Genomic DNA, 18,390 nt, shown 5'->3' with positions numbered 1-18,390 from the left:
CAATATTATATAGATCTAATGGGGGTTTTTTTATGTAGTGAAGTGACTCTAGGAATTTGTACTGTGATATGTTAGTGAATGAACTAATTATTGATACTCACACATTAATACTGTGTGTTAATCAGATCTCAAAACTTACAGTAAGCACTCAGGGTGAATCCATTGGTTGTGTTGAGGAGGAAGTGACCAAAGTTTGCATCATCCAGGATAAGTGTGTTGTAACTTGTTGTGACACTAGTTCTGTGTAAGGCTTGCTAGTGCTGCCATCTGTGAATTTGATCCACTGCAACTTATATATTTATTCAACATTTCTACAGTTAACCCACAGTTGAAGGCATCTCTACTCCTAAGGCCAGTTTCAGTAATTTCACATATGACCATACTGACCACAAAGAGGTCCGTTCTTAAAACAAGTTCAAGGTGACTAGTTTAGGAGAAAACCGATCATCAATCAACATAAAAATATTCAAAAGTTTGGCTGAAATTAATTTGATGTGGAGACAAGTCAATGTGTATCTTTGTGTTCCTCTACTGGAGGTCAAGTAGAAAATATGTCCACAAATACACAGAAGAAATTTTACATTTAAAAGACAGTAACTTTGTCAAATTTAGATGGCTCAAGCTTCATATTAAGCATCACCTGGACCTTGGAGTGTACGTTTGCACAGGATAATCACTGTGTGTTCTAATTTGGACATGAAAATAAAAAATGTGAGCCTAACCTCAGTTTCTCAGCTGAGCTTCTAGCTTAGTGTTGTTATGGATTATATTTTGATACTCTGTATTTAACATCTGTGCCACCTTCTGTCATTTGACCTTTAATTTGCAATTGCAAGGCTGTGAACTGCTTTGTCAGTGGCTCCTGCCTAGCCCATTGCTCTCCCTTGCACCATAATTTAAAAAAAACTTTAGTAACCTAACCCACTTTTTGATCTGTTTTTCATGTCTACATAACTCCATGTGAAATACAAAAATATAAATATGTTAAGTGATTGTAGCGTCAATTGTTTCTATCAAAAATCAAATTTCAAAGTCATGAAAACCGTCTGATGGAATTGGGACACCCCGTTGTCAAGTCCTTCTGAGGTTGACGTTGTTAAATTAAACCACTAGGTGGAGTGCCACATGCTTTGAACTTTGGCACATGGGCTCCACCTGGAATGTGGGCCAAACTCCGATCTCAAATGTGCAGTCATATGACTCCCAGATGGCTGGGTGAGAGTCAACAGAGCTGCAAATGGTTTCCTGAAACTAATTCAACGGGGTTTTGTTACCTTTGCTCGAAGTCAGTCTTCTTGGCTGAAGCAGTAGGCCACAAGAGGATGACACTTTGTTGTCTGCCATTCTGTGAATGCTGCGCGACCGACACAAGTTTTCTTCACTTGTGCGAAATCTGCAGGCACACATGGAAGAGCTTAATGGGAATCCAGGGCCGACAGAAACACAAGAAACGAGCTCCATCAACCACCTACCGGCTGTCCGCTCTCAGAGGAGAGTAGCAGCGGTGAGCTGTCCAGCTCTGTCCGCTGCACGTCTCACCTTACCTGGAGTCATGGACGCTGAGGGGAGGGTCGATGAGTCAAGACTGAGGATGCATATATTCAAAAACGGTCTGTCTGTCTGATTTATTTAGCCAATATATTTATATTTTCTATTACCGTTTATATTTTGGCAAACTTCATTCATACAGTTTTGCATGAAACATTAAACAGGTGTCAATGACTCTGCCAATGATGATTTTAAAGCAATACGAAACAGACAAATAAGGTCACAACAGATCAAACTGAAATCTTGAAATTTAAAGTCATAACCTTTCTGTATTGATACAATAGCAGTAAAGTGATTGGCAACAGCACAGCCTGATTTCTGTTGGTTTGAAAATATGTTGTTTATTCTGCCTTTAGCAAATTTGTGTAACTAGATAAATATTGTCAAACTTTTCATGAAATTCAGTCAACAAGTGTGCCCGTTTTAGCAAAAATGTTCTATGAAGTCAATTATTCAACTAAGATTTCCACGATGTGTCCGGATGCATCAGTGGATTGCACCCTGTCATTCTTCAGTCAAGTGATGCTTAGCTTCAGGATATTCACTGAGTCACAGTCAAACTATTCTTTAAAATCTAAAATTTTATTGGACATTAGACCCCCTGAAGCAAATAACTCCAGCGTGACTACTGTAATTAAACAACAGACACCATTTACCAAGTTAGGGAGGAATTCTAAGAATGAAACGAAGGTTCAGCAGCACACAATAAACATGTAAACAGAGGAGTTCTCCTTCGGGTAAAACATCACATCAAATCTCTCATCCATGAGCAGGAATGTGAAAACCCACCCTCCTTCTTGGTGGCCCTCTGACCTTTATCCACATTCCATCCCTCCAAACACAGAGTCCAAAGATTAACCCTTGTGTTGTCCTCAGGTCAACATGACCCGCAGCTGTGTTCAACCAAGCTCTATTTTATTTCTATATTTTTATATTTTTTGGGATCATTGGTCATCATTCTTTAAAGAAACCCTCACAGCCTCCTTGTCACCAATGATCCCAAAAAATATGAAAATAAAATAGAAATTGGTTGAACACAGCTGTGGGTCATTTTGACCCAAGGACAACACGAGGGTTAAGGAACCGGCAGAGCCAAAATGATCACATAAGATATTTCAAATCCTCACCCCAGATTCTGGTGAAAGCAGGGTAAAGTTCACGAAAATGTGGATTGGCAACGTTTTGACAAAAGATTTCCCCACTTGCAAAGCTCTTATTCTTTTATGTGATCCATTCATAGTTTGTTTCAGTCTGGTGGTTTGACTGAATAACAATAGCTTGAAAACACAGCAGAGTCAGTTCGTCTGACCACTGTCAATGATCAAAAGGTCTTCCATCTCTGTCCAGGTGGCGTGTCTCCACCTGAGCGTGGCCTGGTGTGGCGTTTTCTGTTCGGGATGTACCCATGCACCTCCACAGCTTTAGAGCGCTCTCTCCTGCAGGAGCAGTTGCTCGTACGGTACCAAGTCATGAAGAGAAAGTGGCAGCAGTTCCTTCCTTCATCTGTGCGGATGCACCTCAATGGCAGTGACGGTAAAGGCCTAAACCTGCATAAACTCTGTCACATTATAGGAAGTTATTTGGCTCTCAAGGGTGGCAACCTTTCACTCTTGGTTATATTCTCTCTCCTTTCCTCTTTGAATGCCCTGCTTTTTTATATATATATATATATATATATATATATATATATATATATATATATATATATATATATATATTTTGAAATATCTGTGACCCTATGATCCAGCTGAGTTGGTGAAAGCTGTCAGGTACTTTGAGCAGAGGGAGGCACAGGCCCAGCAGCAGACCCAAGACCAGTCTGAGGAGGTCAGGGACAGGTTGATTTTCCTGGAGCTTCAGGCACAGGTTTGATCCACTAAATATATGTTTTTTTAGTAATTCTAATCCAATTTGAATTGTATCTCTTCATTTGCTTATTGCTATTTGACACATCTCTGAATTGGTTCTGTTATTTACACTTCTTGTGTTATATTGAAAAGTTTATCTTTGGCATTTATAGAAGAGAAAAGATTAACTGGATAAAGTGGGAGGAGTGAAATGGTGTGTTTGTTTAGGGAAATGACAGAACAGGATCTAATTTTGTTAAACAAATCCTTTGCCATCTATTTACCTTGACATCGTTTGACCTCCTTGTACAAACTGAAGTGTTGAACACTTTTATCTAAACAGTGCATGAACCTACCACAAACACTCACCCAAATTATTACTATTTGCAGTAAAACAACACGATAGGATTAAATTAAGTGATATATATTAAAATGTATGGACTTCACAAAAGGTAATGACACTGAGATCTCAATTCATTGTCAAATATATGTCTCTCTATTTGTTTCCTGAAAACAGATATTATTTGAGCGGGTCACATTTGACGAGGAGGAGCTTCCGGAAGCCATACGAATCATTGACAAGGATGTTCCCCGAACCAACAGAGACCTGAGCTATTACCAGTGAGTTACTGTCGCACTTTATCGTTCTTTGCAGAACTACTTAAAATATGCGTCAACAGATGGTGTTTGGAATTAGATTGCTGACTTCGGGCATACTAATGCCCGAACTAATAAGTGATGTTTGTCTGCAGGGATGAAGGTTTAGGCAACCTGTTGGTGTTGAGAGAAATCCTCATCACTTACGCTGCTTTTCATCCAGGTAAACAGCCAGAATGAGCCCATCTCAAGTTTATTGAATCTGAATATGATCAGGCGGGTTTAGAGGCTATTTGTTGTGTCGCCAAAGACGCTAACTGTCTGTTTGTGCACTGCTTGTCTTGACTGTTGAGCCAGAGGTCAGTTATGCCCAGGGAATGAATGACCTGTGCAGCCGGCTCCTGGAGGTTCTGGACTCTGAGGTCGACACTTTCTGGAGTTTTTCTTGCTACATGGAGAAATTCTCCAAGGACTTCAGGGCAGATGGTCTCCACAGAAAGATAGGTGGGAATACCAAAACGAGATGCAAATTCATTTGTAATAAAAACCACGATAAATTTGTATGCTTCACTGTTTCCTGCAGAATGTCACCCTTGTAGGGCTTAGGCAAACAAACTGCCCTCTGTTATTGCTAAATATTTCAACCTTTGACTCATCTGTCTCTTTTTATTTTCTTTTTTGTTTCTTTTTTTTTTTTATCTTGAAATTGGTCCGTTATTTATTATTTTCTTTAACAGCATACAAATATTTTTGAAAGGGAATTTGGGAAATTTAAATAAATAAAAATAAATAAATATTTTCAATTGAAAAACAAATGTGAATGTGTGTGAATGTACTCCTGATGGCGGGCGCCTTGCATGGCAGCTCAGTCTCATTAGTGTGTAAATGTGTGTGTGAATGTGTGAATGGAAAACAGTGTAAAAGCGCTTTAAGACCGTAAAGGTGATAAAGCGCTATACAAGTGCAGACACTCAAAACTTATTACCAGAACAAAAGTTTAATGAGGTCAGTCATTCAGACAACCCAACAAAAAAAGATCTGAGACACCTTAAAATAAAATAAATCTGGCCAGAACAAATGTGTCTATAAATTAGTTTAGTTAAAACATATGAGAGAGTTGTGTTTATTGTCTTTTAGAGTTGGAGGCAGCCCTGTTGAAGGAACTGGACCCTGGGCTTTATGCTCATTTGGTCGAAGACAACATGGAGCGCTTCACATTCTGCCACAGGTAGATCTTTGGTAGGATTCTGTAAATGATTGAATATGAGTTCATATATGTTTTTGTCGATGAGCACATTTTGTTTATGTCTGTGCTTGTGTTCTCCCTCCTTTAAGGTGGCTACTGCTGGGTTTCCAGAGGGAGTTTGAACACAGTGATGCCCTACGTTTGTTTGAGATTCTGAGTTGTGACCACCTGGAGCTCATCTCCCAACAAGTAGACCGAGCCCGTTATCAGGAAAGGCTGGCACGAAAATACAGCACAGGTGAAACCCCAGAGGAAAAAACTCAAAATACTACTAAAAGTTACTGTACATCTGTCAAATGTTATATGCTTTTGCCTTGTGGTCTTTCAAGAGGAGAATTGTGAGTTGGAGCTGCAGGTCATCAACACTGACTTCACCTTTGAGCTCTTCATCTGTGCAGCCATCCTGTTAGAGAACAGAGAGTCTCTGCTGCGGTGCCGAGATGATGTCCAGCTCATCCAGTTTACCAGCAGGTTTGTCTGTATGCAAACACATAAAACAAATCAAATCACAACAAAGGGCTTTGTGTATTTGTTTATCTGTATGAATGAGTTCATAAAACATTTACCTCTTGTGCAGCCTTCAGGGAACACTGGATCTGAACAGCACACTGAAGAAAGCAGAGCACCATTTCTACAACTACTGTAAGCGCTGTGCTTGGGATTATATGAACGGACGCTGCACAGCACACAAGAGCAAAGATGAGGACTTTCTTTATCAACTCCGTAGTTTATTCATTTTAAAGTGATAACTATTACTTAAATACCTGATCTCACAGACTCCCATGATTGTAACTTTTTATTACAGGACATTGTATTTCTGAGGGAAATACACTGAAGTACTGATTGCTGCTTGCCATAAATTTGATGAGTTTTTGCTGTTTATTATAAATGTACAGTATTTATTGTATAAAAATCAACCAACACACACTGAGTCATTTTCTTTTTCTCATGAACTGTCGTAATTTTTTTTACTTTAGAAAAAGGACTTGTGTTTCTCCTGGTTATGCAATATTCAACTGCCAGCAGTGTGTAAATACGAAGATGTGGTGTGTCGCAACAGTGCCGTCTGTAATGAACTGCAATTACATTTAATGCCAGATGGCGTATGTGTCAGAGAGGCCTATGTAACCAGAATAGATGAGCGCTGGCATGGCCACCATGCAGTAACATGGAAGTAAAACATACTGCAAACTGTGTCCTAAATAAATAATTAAACATACTGAACACAATATGACATGAAAAACAGTATCTCAATAAAACTCGTGAAGATTCTTTATCAGGTGGTGTTGGTAATTCATGTTCAGTTATAATGTTTTAATCTTACATAAAATAACAGTAGGGTGGCACTAACTTGGATAACTTTAAGTTTTGCACATTCTTTGAATGAAAAAACACTAATTTTACTAACCAGTGCCTGCAGGAAATACATCAAGAATTATAACGTAGGAATGGATAAGATTTGAAGGAGCACTGTGCATATTAAAAGCCCATTTAACATTGTTGATCATGTCAGAAAAGCACTATTGATCAGTGATCCATCTATGGAGTCTGCATTTGCCATACATACCTCAAATAATTTTAGGCTTACAACTGCTTTGTAGGTTTTTAACTTACCCGAAAGTTGATTTCTAGGTTACATATATTCATACATATAGTATATTATCCAGTTGATATACTATCCAGTGATCTGCTTTTTACCACAAAGCAGATCACTGGATAGTATAGTATTTGTAGGATACCACAAAGCAGATCACTGCAAACGTTAATATTCTTAGCTATCTATTTTTGCTTTTAACTAAACTTAATTATAGCCGAGAGATTTTCACATGGTTGAAATGTTTTTTGAAAAGACATTATTCGTAACACTGTACCTTTCAAAGTCCTGATAATGTGGGTAATAGAGCACGTGAACCACATGATGTTCAGTAACTACTTTTGTGTTACAGGGCAATGCCCACTTAACAATGACACAATTTTAGGTTTTATCCCAAATCAAGGCCGTATGATTTGACATCTTTCATTTAACTTGTTTTGTTCGGTTTAGCAGGGAGCTACAGAGATAAGAATAGCAAGTTGTCTTTCATGGAAATCTTGTCAGTGAGCAGAAATGTGGGCCTAGAACTTTCCTTGGTGGAGTCACCTGACACCCTGATGGGATCTTCCTGCTCAGTGCTGTATATACACTGGGGAGCAGAGACACTCGCCCTTTTTAGTCTGCCTGCCAGGAGGAAAAGGAGTGCTGGAGAGGAGCTCAGACGGCGGTGTTGGGTGCTGGCGAAAACAAAGCATCAATTTAACTCAGTAAACTCTCAAGTCTTGAACATCTAACAGCTGAAGGTAACCTCGTGAATAAGAAGCATTGCACTCTGGCCTGACTTCATAGTCTGTCTTGCTTACTGCTTTGAAATCCTAACTGCCAAAAGTGAGAGGTTCACAAATAAGTGAGGCTTGCATGGTTTCTGTCAAACAATGGCATGGCAAACTGAGGCCTACAGTGAAAACATTTTACTGTTTAGCAACAATCCAGTAAACAAAATGTCTTTTTGGGTGATTTGAATTATTCCTTTCCATGTTGAACAGTCCGGTGGCAAGTGTCAGATGTGGGTGTAGGACAGCCAAAGAAGCACTGTGTCAGCATTTCTGCTCTGTGTTACACAACTGGATAACAAGTGATAATTCAATAATATGTTCTCGTTCCAGACGCTCGGGGACACTAAAGGAACAAAGTTTCACCCGTTAGACTTACAGAAGAAAAACAGTTAATCTAACAAATTTTTATGAAGATTGTGCTCTGCTGTTAATTTTTAATATTCCTCTGTGTACGTATGATTTTCTTTATCTCTAAAAATTATTTATTTTTACCCTTGATCTGGTGGTTTGGCAGAGTACATGTCCAAGTGCTGTCGCAACAAGAGGCTTTTGTTGCATTCTTAACTAATCAAATGTGTTTGTTACTGAACCTCAAAGCTATACATTTCTGTTGGTATTTTTGGTTTTTAAGCATTTTGTTTTAAAAGGAACCAGGCAGGTTTTGCTCACGAGTCGCTGACAAATGATCCCTGAAGTTTTTGCCACCTTCCATATTCATTGCCATGTAGATACGCTGCTACTTATTATAGTAACCATAAACTATTTGGAGCCAGCTGTCGGAAAATAGACACACTGATCACTGTTGCAGGATCAGTACTTCACATTTAAAAAGCGTGACTGAGACACTCTAGTGTTATGTTGCAGAGGGAGCAGAGAAGCAGCATGTGGAAAGGGAATTAGAGGGCAGTGTTACATATTCCACTCGTTTGGTCTCGGGTGTCAGCGGGTGTTTTAAGCCACTATGGTATGGACAGCAGTCCACCACTAACTGATGTGGATGTGCATTATGGCTTCTGTAAACACAACCAACAGAAACACATCCAATAGGTATACATGGGGGTACGTAACATGGGGGCATGCATGTTTTGAATAATACTGCAAGCAAACACCTTTTTATTGCCTAAACACACACACAAACACACACACACACACAAATCATAATTATAAACAGCAAAAAATAGCTGTCATTTCTTAAGTGATGGTGGACATGTGCACCAATCTTGGATTACAGTCCAAAAATAAAAAGGGTTACAACTCCTAACATGTTTCTTTTGTGTATCTCAGATGTCTAAAGGACCAGCAGTAGGCATTGATCTGGGCACCACCTATTCCTGTGTGGGCATTTTCCAGCATGGTAAAGTGGAAATCATTGCCAATGACCAAGGAAACAGGACCACACCCAGCTATGTGGCCTTCACAGACACAGAAAGACTTATTGGAGATGCTGCCAAGAACCAGGTGGCCATGAACCCAACCAACACTGTATTTGGTAAAAACTGCTACAACCACAAGACAACACACTCAGAAACAAAGATTAAATTAGACATGTAATCCCTCGGAAGAATAAAACCCAATCCTATTATTCACACAATGTAAACCTAATTTATCACTGTTTTTTTTTTACTCTTTAATCTACTTCAGATGCTAAGCGTCTGATTGGTCGCAAGTTTGATGATCCTGTGGTGCAATCTGACATGAAACACTGGCCCTTCAAGGTTGTGAATGACTCATCCAAACCCAAGGTGGAGGTTGAGTACAAGGGTGAGATCAAGACCTTCTTCCCTGAGGAGGTTTCCTCGATGGTCCTCATCAAAATGAAGGAAATCTCTGAAGCGTACCTTGGCAAGGTAGATAACAATAAATGTATAACTCTAAATGAAGATTACTTTGGACAGTTTGGTTTTATGGTGATCAAAGAGTGGTAACATGTTAGGAAACACTACCTGCTACTTTTCACTGCTGCCCCTTATCTAAAATATAATACCTTGGAATCACAACAAGCAGTTTTCGCTGCCTCAAAATGCTCTCTATAAGTCGCTTAAACGCACATACTTTTTATTGACTGAAGGTCTTACTGTCTTTACAGCCTGTGAACAATGCAGTTGTCACAGTTCCTGCTTACTTCAATGACTCCCAGCGTCAAGCCACCAAAGATGCTGGAACCATCTCTGGGCTTAATGTGCTGCGCATCATCAACGAGCCCACTGCGGCAGCCATTGCTTATGGCCTGGACAAAAAGGTCTCTAATACTGAAATGATAACTTCATTCAATTGTATTTTCCTCTGTAATTCTTAACTTTTATTTTAGGTTGGCGGTGAGCGTAATGTCCTTATCTTTGATCTTGGAGGTGGTACATTTGATGTGTCAATTCTGACTATTGAGGACGGTATCTTTGAGGTCAAGTCCACTGCCGGTGACACACACTTGGGCGGTGAAGACTTTGACAACCGTATGGTTAACCACTTCATTGCTGAGTTCAAGCGCAAGTTCAAGAAGGAAATCACCAGCAACAAGCGAGCTGTGCGTCGTCTGCGTACAGCATGCGAACGTGCCAAGCGTACCCTCTCCAGCAGCACCCAGGCCAGCATTGAGATCGATTCACTCTTCGAAGGTACAGATTTCTACACCTCCATCACCAGGGCCCGTTTTGAAGAGCTCAATGCAGATCTGTTCCGTGGAACCCTGGAGCCTGTGGAGAAGGCCCTGAGGGATGCCAAGATGGACAAGTCCCAGATCCATGATATTGTCCTGGTGGGTGGCTCCACACGTATCCCCAAGATTCAAAAGCTCCTGCAGGACTTATTCAATGGCCGTGACCTCAACAAGAGCATCAACCCTGATGAGGCTGTGGCCTATGGTGCAGGTGGGTCTCTGCAGCATTGAGCCATAAACTCGTTTCTAATCATCTTACTATTTTTGTGTAAAGACTATTCAAATACAACAAAGTGGTTCATATAAAAGCTTTATAGTCATCACTGCATTACTTTCACTGTTTGGAAACTCTTCACAGCTGTGCAGGCCGCCATCTTGGCAGGAGATAAGTCTGAGAATGTACAGGACCTGCTCCTGCTGGATGTTACGCCCCTGTCCCTGGGAATTGAGACAGCTGGAGGAGTGATGACTGTCCTTATCAAAAGGAACACCACCATCCCTACCAAGCAAACCCAGACCTTTACCACCTATTCAGACAACCAACCTGGCGTGCTCATTCAGGTAGAGCAACACTAAAGATCCAGACAAATAACAGTTCACTCTCTATTGCCCCAGTATATTACAAATACTCCTCAACACAACACAATTTTATTTAAATGATTGTTTGCAGGTTTATGAAGGTGAGAGAGCCATGACCAAGGACAATAACATCCTGGGGAAGTTTGAACTGACTGGTATTCCACCAGCTCCCAGAGGAGTTCCTCAGATTGAGGTAACTTTTGACATTGATGCCAATGGCATTCTCAATGTGTCCGCAGTGGACAAAAGCACTGGAAAAGAAAACAAGATCACCATCACCAATGACAAAGGTAGAACCATAAATACATCTTAAATCCAACCCATTATAAAAAAAATAAGACAAAGAATGATGTACATGAACAATTAGAAAGTAATAATTTGAGCTTTGTATTTCATCCTCTCATAGGGCGGCTGAGCAAAGAAGACATTGAGCGCATGGTGCAGGAGGCAGAGCAGTTCAAGGCTGAGGATGAGGTCCAGAGAGACAAGGTCACAGCCAAAAATTCCCTCGAGTCTCTGGCTTTCAACATGAAGAGTACTGTAGAAGACGAGAAGCTCCAAGACAAGATCAGCCCTGAGGACAAAAAGACTATTGTGGACAAGTGCAACGAAGTCATTGCCTGGCTGGACAGAAACCAGGTAAAAATCTACAGTCTTGATAACAGACAGAGGTTTTTCTTTGGCTCAAATTGTGAAAACAGAAGTGTGCATACAGTGAAATAAAATGAGGCAATTCCCAACTTCCCTGTCATGCTGTTTTGATAACTACCAGAAGCCAAGTCTTTTGGCACACCAAGTTATTTGCTCTTTCTGTTATGCAGACGGCAGAGAAGGAAGAATACGAACACCAGCAGAAAGAACTAGAGAAGGTGTGCAACCCCATCATCTCCAAGCTTTACCAGGGGGGTATGCCTGGAGGAATGCCAGGAGGAATGCCAGGAGGAATGCCTGGTGGCTTCCCTGGTGGAGCTGGAGGTGGCTCCTCTTCTGGCCCGACTATTGAAGAGGTCGACTAAATACTGTTGACAACTTCATTATCTCATACACCAACGTATATTTAGTGTCTTAAAGGTATTTTCTTATCTCGTAGCATTCAGTGAACATTAGATCACAGATACTTAAATTCTTACAATATTATTATGAAGTCTTGCACATGGCCCTTCCAATATCCTGTAAAATATTCATCCATCTATCAAAAAGTAATATTGTTTTACCTGTGATATCTATAAACCAATAAAAGTCACCATTGAGATACTAATTTGCATTTTGTGATTTATATATTTTCAAAGCATCAAATTTATGAGTATACAGCACAATCATGAGTGCTTAAAAATAGGTGTGCAGCTCACAGTTGTGGAAACTTCCTGTTAACAAACCTCTGAGGTTTTGATCAATATCTATTTCCTGCATATTAGTTAGCCATACTGGCAGGAAATATTGTGACACTGAAAAACATGTTTTGAAAGAAGCAAAACTGCTGTACCAATTAATAATGCAACAATGTGTTTTCTAAAAACATTTTGGCTATAAATTGTCTGAGGTGCTTATCACCAGATGGTCTCTTCCCAGAGTGGGGCAGGTGGAGGGGTTATACATGGAACTTCAGGTGAAGCATATGAGAACTATAAAAGCCAGTTTCCCACACAGCTGAGACTCAGGTGAGTGGATCACGACTGAGACACAGCCATGTTCTTGTTCATTAGTTGTTTTGCTCTTGTGGCCTCTGCACTGGGTGAGTGCATAAAATACATTCTTCTGAGAGAAAGTTGTTTGAGACGTGTGTTAGTGTTTGTGGGTTTCAACTTGGTGCACTAAAAATGAATGCAGACTGAATTCTGACACTTCTTGGCATATTTGCCATATTTAAAGATAAACAGATCACTATTTAAACTGTGTCATTGGGCCTCAGGCTGTGGAGTGCCCTCTATCAGGCCCCACGTGAGCGGATACAACAAGGTTGTGAATGGGGAGAATGCAGTGTCTGGGTCCTGGCCCTGGCAGGTTTCCCTTCAGGTAACTTGAGTCAGTCAATCACCACATTCACTGTATTCTGACTACAACCCTACACTTAAAACACGTGATTAAGAAATGACAAAGATTATTGTAAATATGCATCTTCTCAATTTTAGGATGGTAGCGGATTCCACTTTTGTGGAGGATCCCTGATCAACCAGTACTGGGTTGTCACTGCTGCTCACTGCCGTGTGTCGTAAGTAACTCAACGTGCTCTATAACAACACAATAAGATTTCCAGTACACTCTCTAATTATTGTTTTTTTTCTCCAGTCCAAGAAGCCACCGTGTTATCCTGGGAGAACATGATCGTCAGTACAACAGTGAGCCCATTCAGGTTGTGTCCATTTCCAGGGTAAGGAACGACATAACACATCAAAGATTTCTTCAAGAAACTGGAAACCATTGACTGACCGAATTGTTTCAAAATGGTATTGTATTTGTTTATGATTTTTATGCTCACCTCTCTATCCAGGCCATCACTCACCCTTACTACAACTCCCAGAACTTTAACAATGACATCACGCTTCTGAGGCTGTCCTCCCCAGTGCAGATGACAACCCGTGTGTCTGCTGTGTGCCTGGCCTCCTCCAGCACCAACATCCCCTCTGGAACCAGATGTGTCACCACTGGGTGGGGCAAGACTGGGCAAACCTGTGAGTGAGTTTTATACATAGGGTAAATATACAGATATCAATTTACACAGACAGCCTCATTTCCATTTTTTTTTTTCTGTTCTCAGCAAGCCCCCGGTACCTCCAGCAGACTTCTCTGCCTCTGCTCAGCCCTGATCAGTGCAAGAGTTACTGGGGTTATAACAGAATCACCGATGCCATGATCTGTGCTGGTGCTTCTGGAGTGTCTTCCTGTCAGGTAACAACCACTTCAACGCCTGAAATAAACATTTATAATAGGAAAGTGAGCAATCTTGAAAGCAATGATCAGCTTAAAGTCAGTCAATAAATATAATACATTTACAAATTACATACACAAATATAGTTCATCTATAAACATTAGTGAATGATAAATTACTTGTAGAAACTTATGAACTTCAAAATATAATTTCTTGATAGAAACTGACTGAGGAACATATTAACAAGTAATATTCAAATAATATACTCATAATGTTTATACTTAGCGGACCGTTCAGGAATTACAAAATACAGAGATATTTCTAATTTTCAAAATAAGCTGTCGCACTTGCAATGTAAATCACTATCAACTGGCTAAAATAGTTATTTCTTCATAAACAGCAATGTTCTTGCTATATATCCCTTTTACTCCTTTTTAATGAATTTGAATTTCAAGTTAGCCCAGATTCTATACAAAGCTGTACAGAGCACATTAAAGAGCTTCATATAAGTCTTACTCTATTATCATGAAGTCAACTAGCAAAATGTATTTGTCTAATTCTCACTATAATGCATTTGTCTGATTCTAGGGTGACTCTGGTGGCCCTCTGGTGTGTGAGAACAGTGGTGTGTGGTCCCTTGTGGGTATTGTGTCCTGGGGCACCTCTAACTGCAATGTGCGCACTCCTGCTGTGTACGCCCGTGTGTCCTACCTGCGCCGCTGGATCGACCAGACTGTTGCTTCCAACTAATGTGGAAACGCACAAAATCTGCAGTGCGCACACCCGCTAACGTTTCCCACCATGTCATCGATGAGTGATTCCATACAGTATTAATATCAACTGAATGTGACTATTTCTATTAACACTAAATGGTAGCAACCACACACTGTACTGCTGTTTGGTGCTTTTGTGAGAAGTCAAGTATTAAATTCTGAAACTGACTACTGTTGGTTTAATGTTTTTCATGCCAGCCTGCAAGTGGCATACAGTGTTTTTATACCTTCATGGGGACTTTAAAACTGAATGCACACTTACCTATGGGGATTCATGTTACCGTGGAAACAAAAATTAAGGCCCCCCCACAGATAGGGTCTGCTTTTTAAGGAAGAAGACTTGGTTTAGGGTTAGAGTTAGGTTTAGGCTAGGTTTAAGGTTAAGGTTCGGCATTTACTTGTGATGGTTAGGGTTAAGGTAAATATATGGCAGAATATATGAATTCATCATTAAGGTTAGGGTTAAACTGTCCAAAATGAATGAAAGTCAATGCAATATCCTAATAAGGACACGCAAACATGCATGTGTGTGAGGGTGAAAAGGGATAGTTTAGAACAAAGCATTTATCCATCAAATTTAGGCAAAAAGGAATACATACTTTTCAATAGAATGAAATAAACTACATAAGAGCACTGAAATAAATACTTTCTTTGTGAAGCTGATCTCAACTTTTGTAGTCATCACAAAGATGTTCATTCAGCTCCAGAAATATGAGTGTAATTCAGTTCTGTTAACCTGCAGTATATTCTAAGGCGTTCCTGTTACTTAGTCCCCTCCCTGTGCATGACTGCACTGTCTTATTGGCAGCTGCATGAAGTGAAAAGGAGGAGAAAGCAGATTGAAAAACAGAGCAACACCAGATACAGTTCCACTTTGCAGACTCTTGCAACTACCACAAAAATGGGGACAGGTAATTTACTTTAAACATATATATACATGTGTGATAGCATTGCATTGAAAACGCATTAAGAGAAAGTTGGTGGTACACCGTCATTCTTGGTAAACTGATCTAAAATAGGTATGCATGAGATTTGTTTTTAAAGTGGTAATTGAGTGAAATGAATGCAAATGTAAATTTACATTTTAGAACAAACATCTTGCAGTCTTGTACTATAGTGGGAGCCAGAACTGCACAGAGTATTTTCCCGGGCAAAGGGATTTTATAATACAACAACAAAAAAGATCAAATCTGATCCAATTAATTAAATAACACCATTTTGTGATGTGGTTATACATGTTTTGCCTTACTCAGTGAATCATGCAGAACATGTTGGCATTACTAATGTCTGTAATTACATAATTTCCTTTTTGCTCATTAGATAACATCAATTCCACCGTCAGTCAGTCAACTCGGTTGGAGGTTGTCCAAAACGTACAGAAAGCCTCCATTGCCATCTATTGTTTGATATTCATCGTTGGGACATTGGGAAATGGGCTGGTCATCTACGTGACAGGCTTCAAGATGAAGAGAACAGTCAACTCAGTGTGGTTTCTCAACTTGGCCCTGGCCGACTTCCTCTTCACGGCCTTCCTGATTTTCTCAATCATTTCTGTCTTTCACGGGAACCTCTGGCCTTTTGGACAATTAATGTGCAAGCTTAACACCTTTGTGGGTGTGGTCAACATGTTTGCCAGCATTTTTCTTCTGACAGCCATAAGTTTGGATCGCTGCATGTCCATCTGGGTGGTGGTGTGGGCACAAAACAAGCGCACCGTCCTCAAAGCTCAGATTGCATGTGCTGTGATCTGGCTGACGGCTGGGGTGTGCAGCGTCCCTTATGCCACTTCTCGTACCCTTTTGCAGAGAAATGGGACGAGCAGGTGTGTTTATCCTTCAAACATGACAGCTGAACATAAATGGAGCCTCTACACTGTGCGCTTTGTTGTGGGCTTCCTTGTCCCATTCCTGGTAATATTTATCTCTTATGTGGCCATAGGTGTCCGTGTAGGGCGTCTGCACAGGACAAGGAAACCGAGATCTCGACGAATCCTTTTCTCTATCATTTTTGCATTCTTCATCTGCTGGTTGCCCTTCCATGTTTTCAGTTTCATAGAGTTAGAGGCTGGGAAAAACAAAGATCTCAGGTACATCATTGGAATTGGAGGTCCTCTGGCTTTGAGCCTAGCTTTTATGAACAGCTGCCTGAACCCCATTCTCTACGTGTTCATATGTGATGAATTCCAGAAGAAGTTGCAGACGTCCATATGTTTTGTCTTAGAGAGTGCCCTGGCAGAGGACCACTTGTCGTTTTTGTCTTTTCGCTCCTTGTCGTCGCACTTTTCACGGGTGAAGTCAGACTCTGGGGCACCTTTGGAGGATAAATTCACACCTACTTCCTTGACTTTCACCGAGAGCAAAGAGGGCATCACTGATAACACTCTGAGCCCTGAATAAAACCTCCACAACCCACTGCCAATGTACACAAAAGTTGTAATGAGAAAAGGTGATTTAAATGATAATCTCAGATTGATTGATTGATTGATTCAAAATTGTTCACAGAAATAAATTAATAGAATAGTTGCGGGGTTTTTTTTTTATATAGTTTTTTTTTTTATATCAATGCCCCTTCTCACTTACGGATGCTTAGACATCCCACAACTCCATAAAACAAAAAAAACTTGTGTGGGTGAAATAATCAAAGCTAAATCTGTTGTACTTTTGACGGCCGAGATAATGGGTATGAAATTGCTTAAAATTGCAGTGAGAATAGTTTATGTTGATGTTTGTAAATCTTTGATGCTTCAGCATGATGTTGAATGGTTACTCACAGCAGTATTTATGAGAAGAGACTGGACTGAACTGCTTTATGCATTTGTAAACGGTGAATAAAAATGTATTGCTGAAAAACTGTTCTCCTCTTTCTACATGACAAACACAGTCTCCACCACAGTGTTTTATCTTACAGGATGCCGACAAAGTACATAACTCCTTCATGCATTTGCAAATTGTTATGTACTTTGACTACGAGATTGATCTGATTACTGAATGCAACTTCCTTCATGCATTTGCAAATTGTTGCATTCAGAAATCAGATCAATCTCGAATAGTTGTTAGTACGCCACAAACCAACAGTATCACCTTAAAATGAAGAAATTATAAACAAGCTCATGACTGTTTAACACACTTACAAAAACCATATGAAGTACGTATCTGTCATTCAACGCTTCAGCATTATTTTGTAGGCTGTTTTATTCTATGGGTATAATACAGGAATCGGGGATTCCCTTTTGTGGTGGAAAGTAATAAAGAACAATCCTGTTTCTGAAAAAGTTGGAACGCTGTGTAAAAACAGAATGCAAGGGTTTGCAAATCACATAAACCCATATTTACTTGCAAATACACCAAAGACAAAATATCAAGTGTTAAAACAGAGAATTTTTATTGTTTTATGTAAAATATAAGCTCATTTTGAAAAAAAAAAAAAAAAAAAAAAAAAAAAAGTTGGGACAGGGGCAAAAAAAGACTGCAAAAGTTGTGTAAAGATAAAAAAAAAAAAAAAACCCGAGTCAAACATCACACAACTATGTTAATTGGCAATAGATCAGTAACATTATTGGGTGTAAAAAGAGCATTTCAGAGAGGCAGTCTCTCAGCTGTTAAGATGGGGAGAGGTTCACCACTCTGTGAAAGAATGTGTGGGAAAATAGTGCAAAACTTAAAAAAAAAATGTTCCTCAATGTAAAATTGTAAAGAATTTGGGGGTTTCATTATCTACGGTCCATAATATCATTAAAAGATTGAGAGAATCTGGAGAAATCTCTGTACGCAAAGGAGAAGGAAGAAAACCAAAATTGGATGGCAGGCATCGTCAACAGCTTGTTTTCAGTTCTCAGTTTAGAAGCCAGCATCCGTGATGGTACTGGGATGCATTAGAGCACATTGCATGGGTTGCTTTCACATCTGGGAAGG

General features: G+C 39.9%; 4 protein-coding genes across 5 annotated transcripts; all 4 read left to right on the top strand.

The window, feature by feature from the left end:
• The first annotated feature begins 1,198 nt into the window (after positions 1-1,198).
• On the top strand, positions 1,199-6,514 carry LOC138194373 (TBC1 domain family member 15). Of its 2 annotated transcripts, none has more exons than XM_069143062.1 (10): positions 1,199-1,610; positions 2,896-3,081; positions 3,296-3,414; positions 3,913-4,016; positions 4,148-4,215; positions 4,350-4,496; positions 5,130-5,220; positions 5,328-5,476; positions 5,568-5,717; positions 5,816-5,924. In XM_069143062.1, exons 1-10 carry the CDS (start codon positions 1,352-1,354, stop codon positions 5,836-5,838), a joined length of 1,296 nt encoding a protein of 431 aa, XP_068999163.1. In that variant the 5' UTR covers positions 1,199-1,351; the 3' UTR covers positions 5,839-5,924. The 2 variants fall into 2 exon arrangements, with proteins under 2 accessions (XP_068999163.1, XP_068999162.1); XM_069143061.1 differs by having other exon boundaries at positions 1,203-1,610; positions 5,568-5,709; positions 5,816-6,514.
• Positions 6,515-7,439: 925 nt separating this feature from the next.
• Positions 7,440-12,098, top strand: hsc70 (heat shock cognate 70). Its single transcript, XM_069143053.1, has 9 exons — positions 7,440-7,575; positions 8,893-9,097; positions 9,250-9,455; positions 9,695-9,847; positions 9,917-10,472; positions 10,620-10,822; positions 10,932-11,130; positions 11,247-11,479; positions 11,662-12,098. The coding sequence occupies exons 2-9, from the start codon at positions 8,893-8,895 to the stop codon at positions 11,854-11,856; spliced, it is 1,950 nt and encodes a 649-aa protein (XP_068999154.1). The 5' UTR covers positions 7,440-7,575; the 3' UTR covers positions 11,857-12,098.
• A 406-nt stretch (positions 12,099-12,504) lies between these two features.
• On the top strand, positions 12,505-14,647 carry LOC138194383 (chymotrypsin-like protease CTRL-1). Its single transcript, XM_069143076.1, has 7 exons — positions 12,505-12,572; positions 12,750-12,853; positions 12,970-13,049; positions 13,127-13,208; positions 13,329-13,509; positions 13,596-13,726; positions 14,295-14,647. Exons 1-7 carry the CDS (start codon positions 12,527-12,529, stop codon positions 14,454-14,456), a joined length of 786 nt encoding a protein of 261 aa, XP_068999177.1. The 5' UTR covers positions 12,505-12,526; the 3' UTR covers positions 14,457-14,647.
• A 706-nt stretch (positions 14,648-15,353) lies between these two features.
• On the top strand, positions 15,354-17,344 carry LOC138194378 (C3a anaphylatoxin chemotactic receptor-like). Its single transcript, XM_069143067.1, has 2 exons — positions 15,354-15,390; positions 15,800-17,344. The coding sequence occupies exons 1-2, from the start codon at positions 15,381-15,383 to the stop codon at positions 16,873-16,875; spliced, it is 1,086 nt and encodes a 361-aa protein (XP_068999168.1). The 5' UTR covers positions 15,354-15,380; the 3' UTR covers positions 16,876-17,344.
• Positions 17,345-18,390: the final 1,046 nt, after the last annotated feature.

This window comes from Embiotoca jacksoni, unplaced genomic scaffold (assembly GCF_022577435.1).
Source record: "Embiotoca jacksoni isolate LCO1_2020_lvr unplaced genomic scaffold, fEmbJac1.0.p SCAF_11, whole genome shotgun sequence".
In the NCBI taxonomy this organism is placed as follows: Eukaryota; Metazoa; Chordata; class Actinopteri; family Embiotocidae; genus Embiotoca; species Embiotoca jacksoni.
The sequence above is the reverse complement of the archived record's forward strand: the minus strand, read 5'-3'. Positions and strand labels throughout refer to the sequence as shown.

Excerpts from the sequence above, each read along its gene's own strand:
- LOC138194373 (XM_069143061.1), top strand. The coding sequence starts at position 1,352 with ATGCTGCGCGACCGACACAAGTTTTCTTCACTTGTGCGAAATCTGCAG. Across the intron at positions 3,415-3,912 it reads TCCTGGAGCTTCAGGCACAG|ATATTATTTGAGCGGGTCAC; the intron begins GTTTGATCCACT and ends TCCTGAAAACAG. Across the intron at positions 5,710-5,815 it reads CTCATCCAGTTTACCAGCAG|CCTTCAGGGAACACTGGATC; the intron begins GTTTGTCTGTAT and ends CCTCTTGTGCAG.
- hsc70 (XM_069143053.1), top strand. The coding sequence starts at position 8,893 with ATGTCTAAAGGACCAGCAGTAGGCATTGATCTGGGCACCACCTATTCC. Across the intron at positions 9,098-9,249 it reads CCCAACCAACACTGTATTTG|ATGCTAAGCGTCTGATTGGT; the intron begins GTAAAAACTGCT and ends AATCTACTTCAG. Across the intron at positions 11,480-11,661 it reads CCTGGCTGGACAGAAACCAG|ACGGCAGAGAAGGAAGAATA; the intron begins GTAAAAATCTAC and ends TCTGTTATGCAG.
- LOC138194383 (XM_069143076.1), top strand. The coding sequence starts at position 12,527 with ATGTTCTTGTTCATTAGTTGTTTTGCTCTTGTGGCCTCTGCACTGG. Across the intron at positions 13,050-13,126 it reads GCTGCTCACTGCCGTGTGTC|TCCAAGAAGCCACCGTGTTA; the intron begins GTAAGTAACTCA and ends TTTTTTCTCCAG. Across the intron at positions 13,209-13,328 it reads AGGTTGTGTCCATTTCCAGG|GCCATCACTCACCCTTACTA; the intron begins GTAAGGAACGAC and ends CTCTCTATCCAG.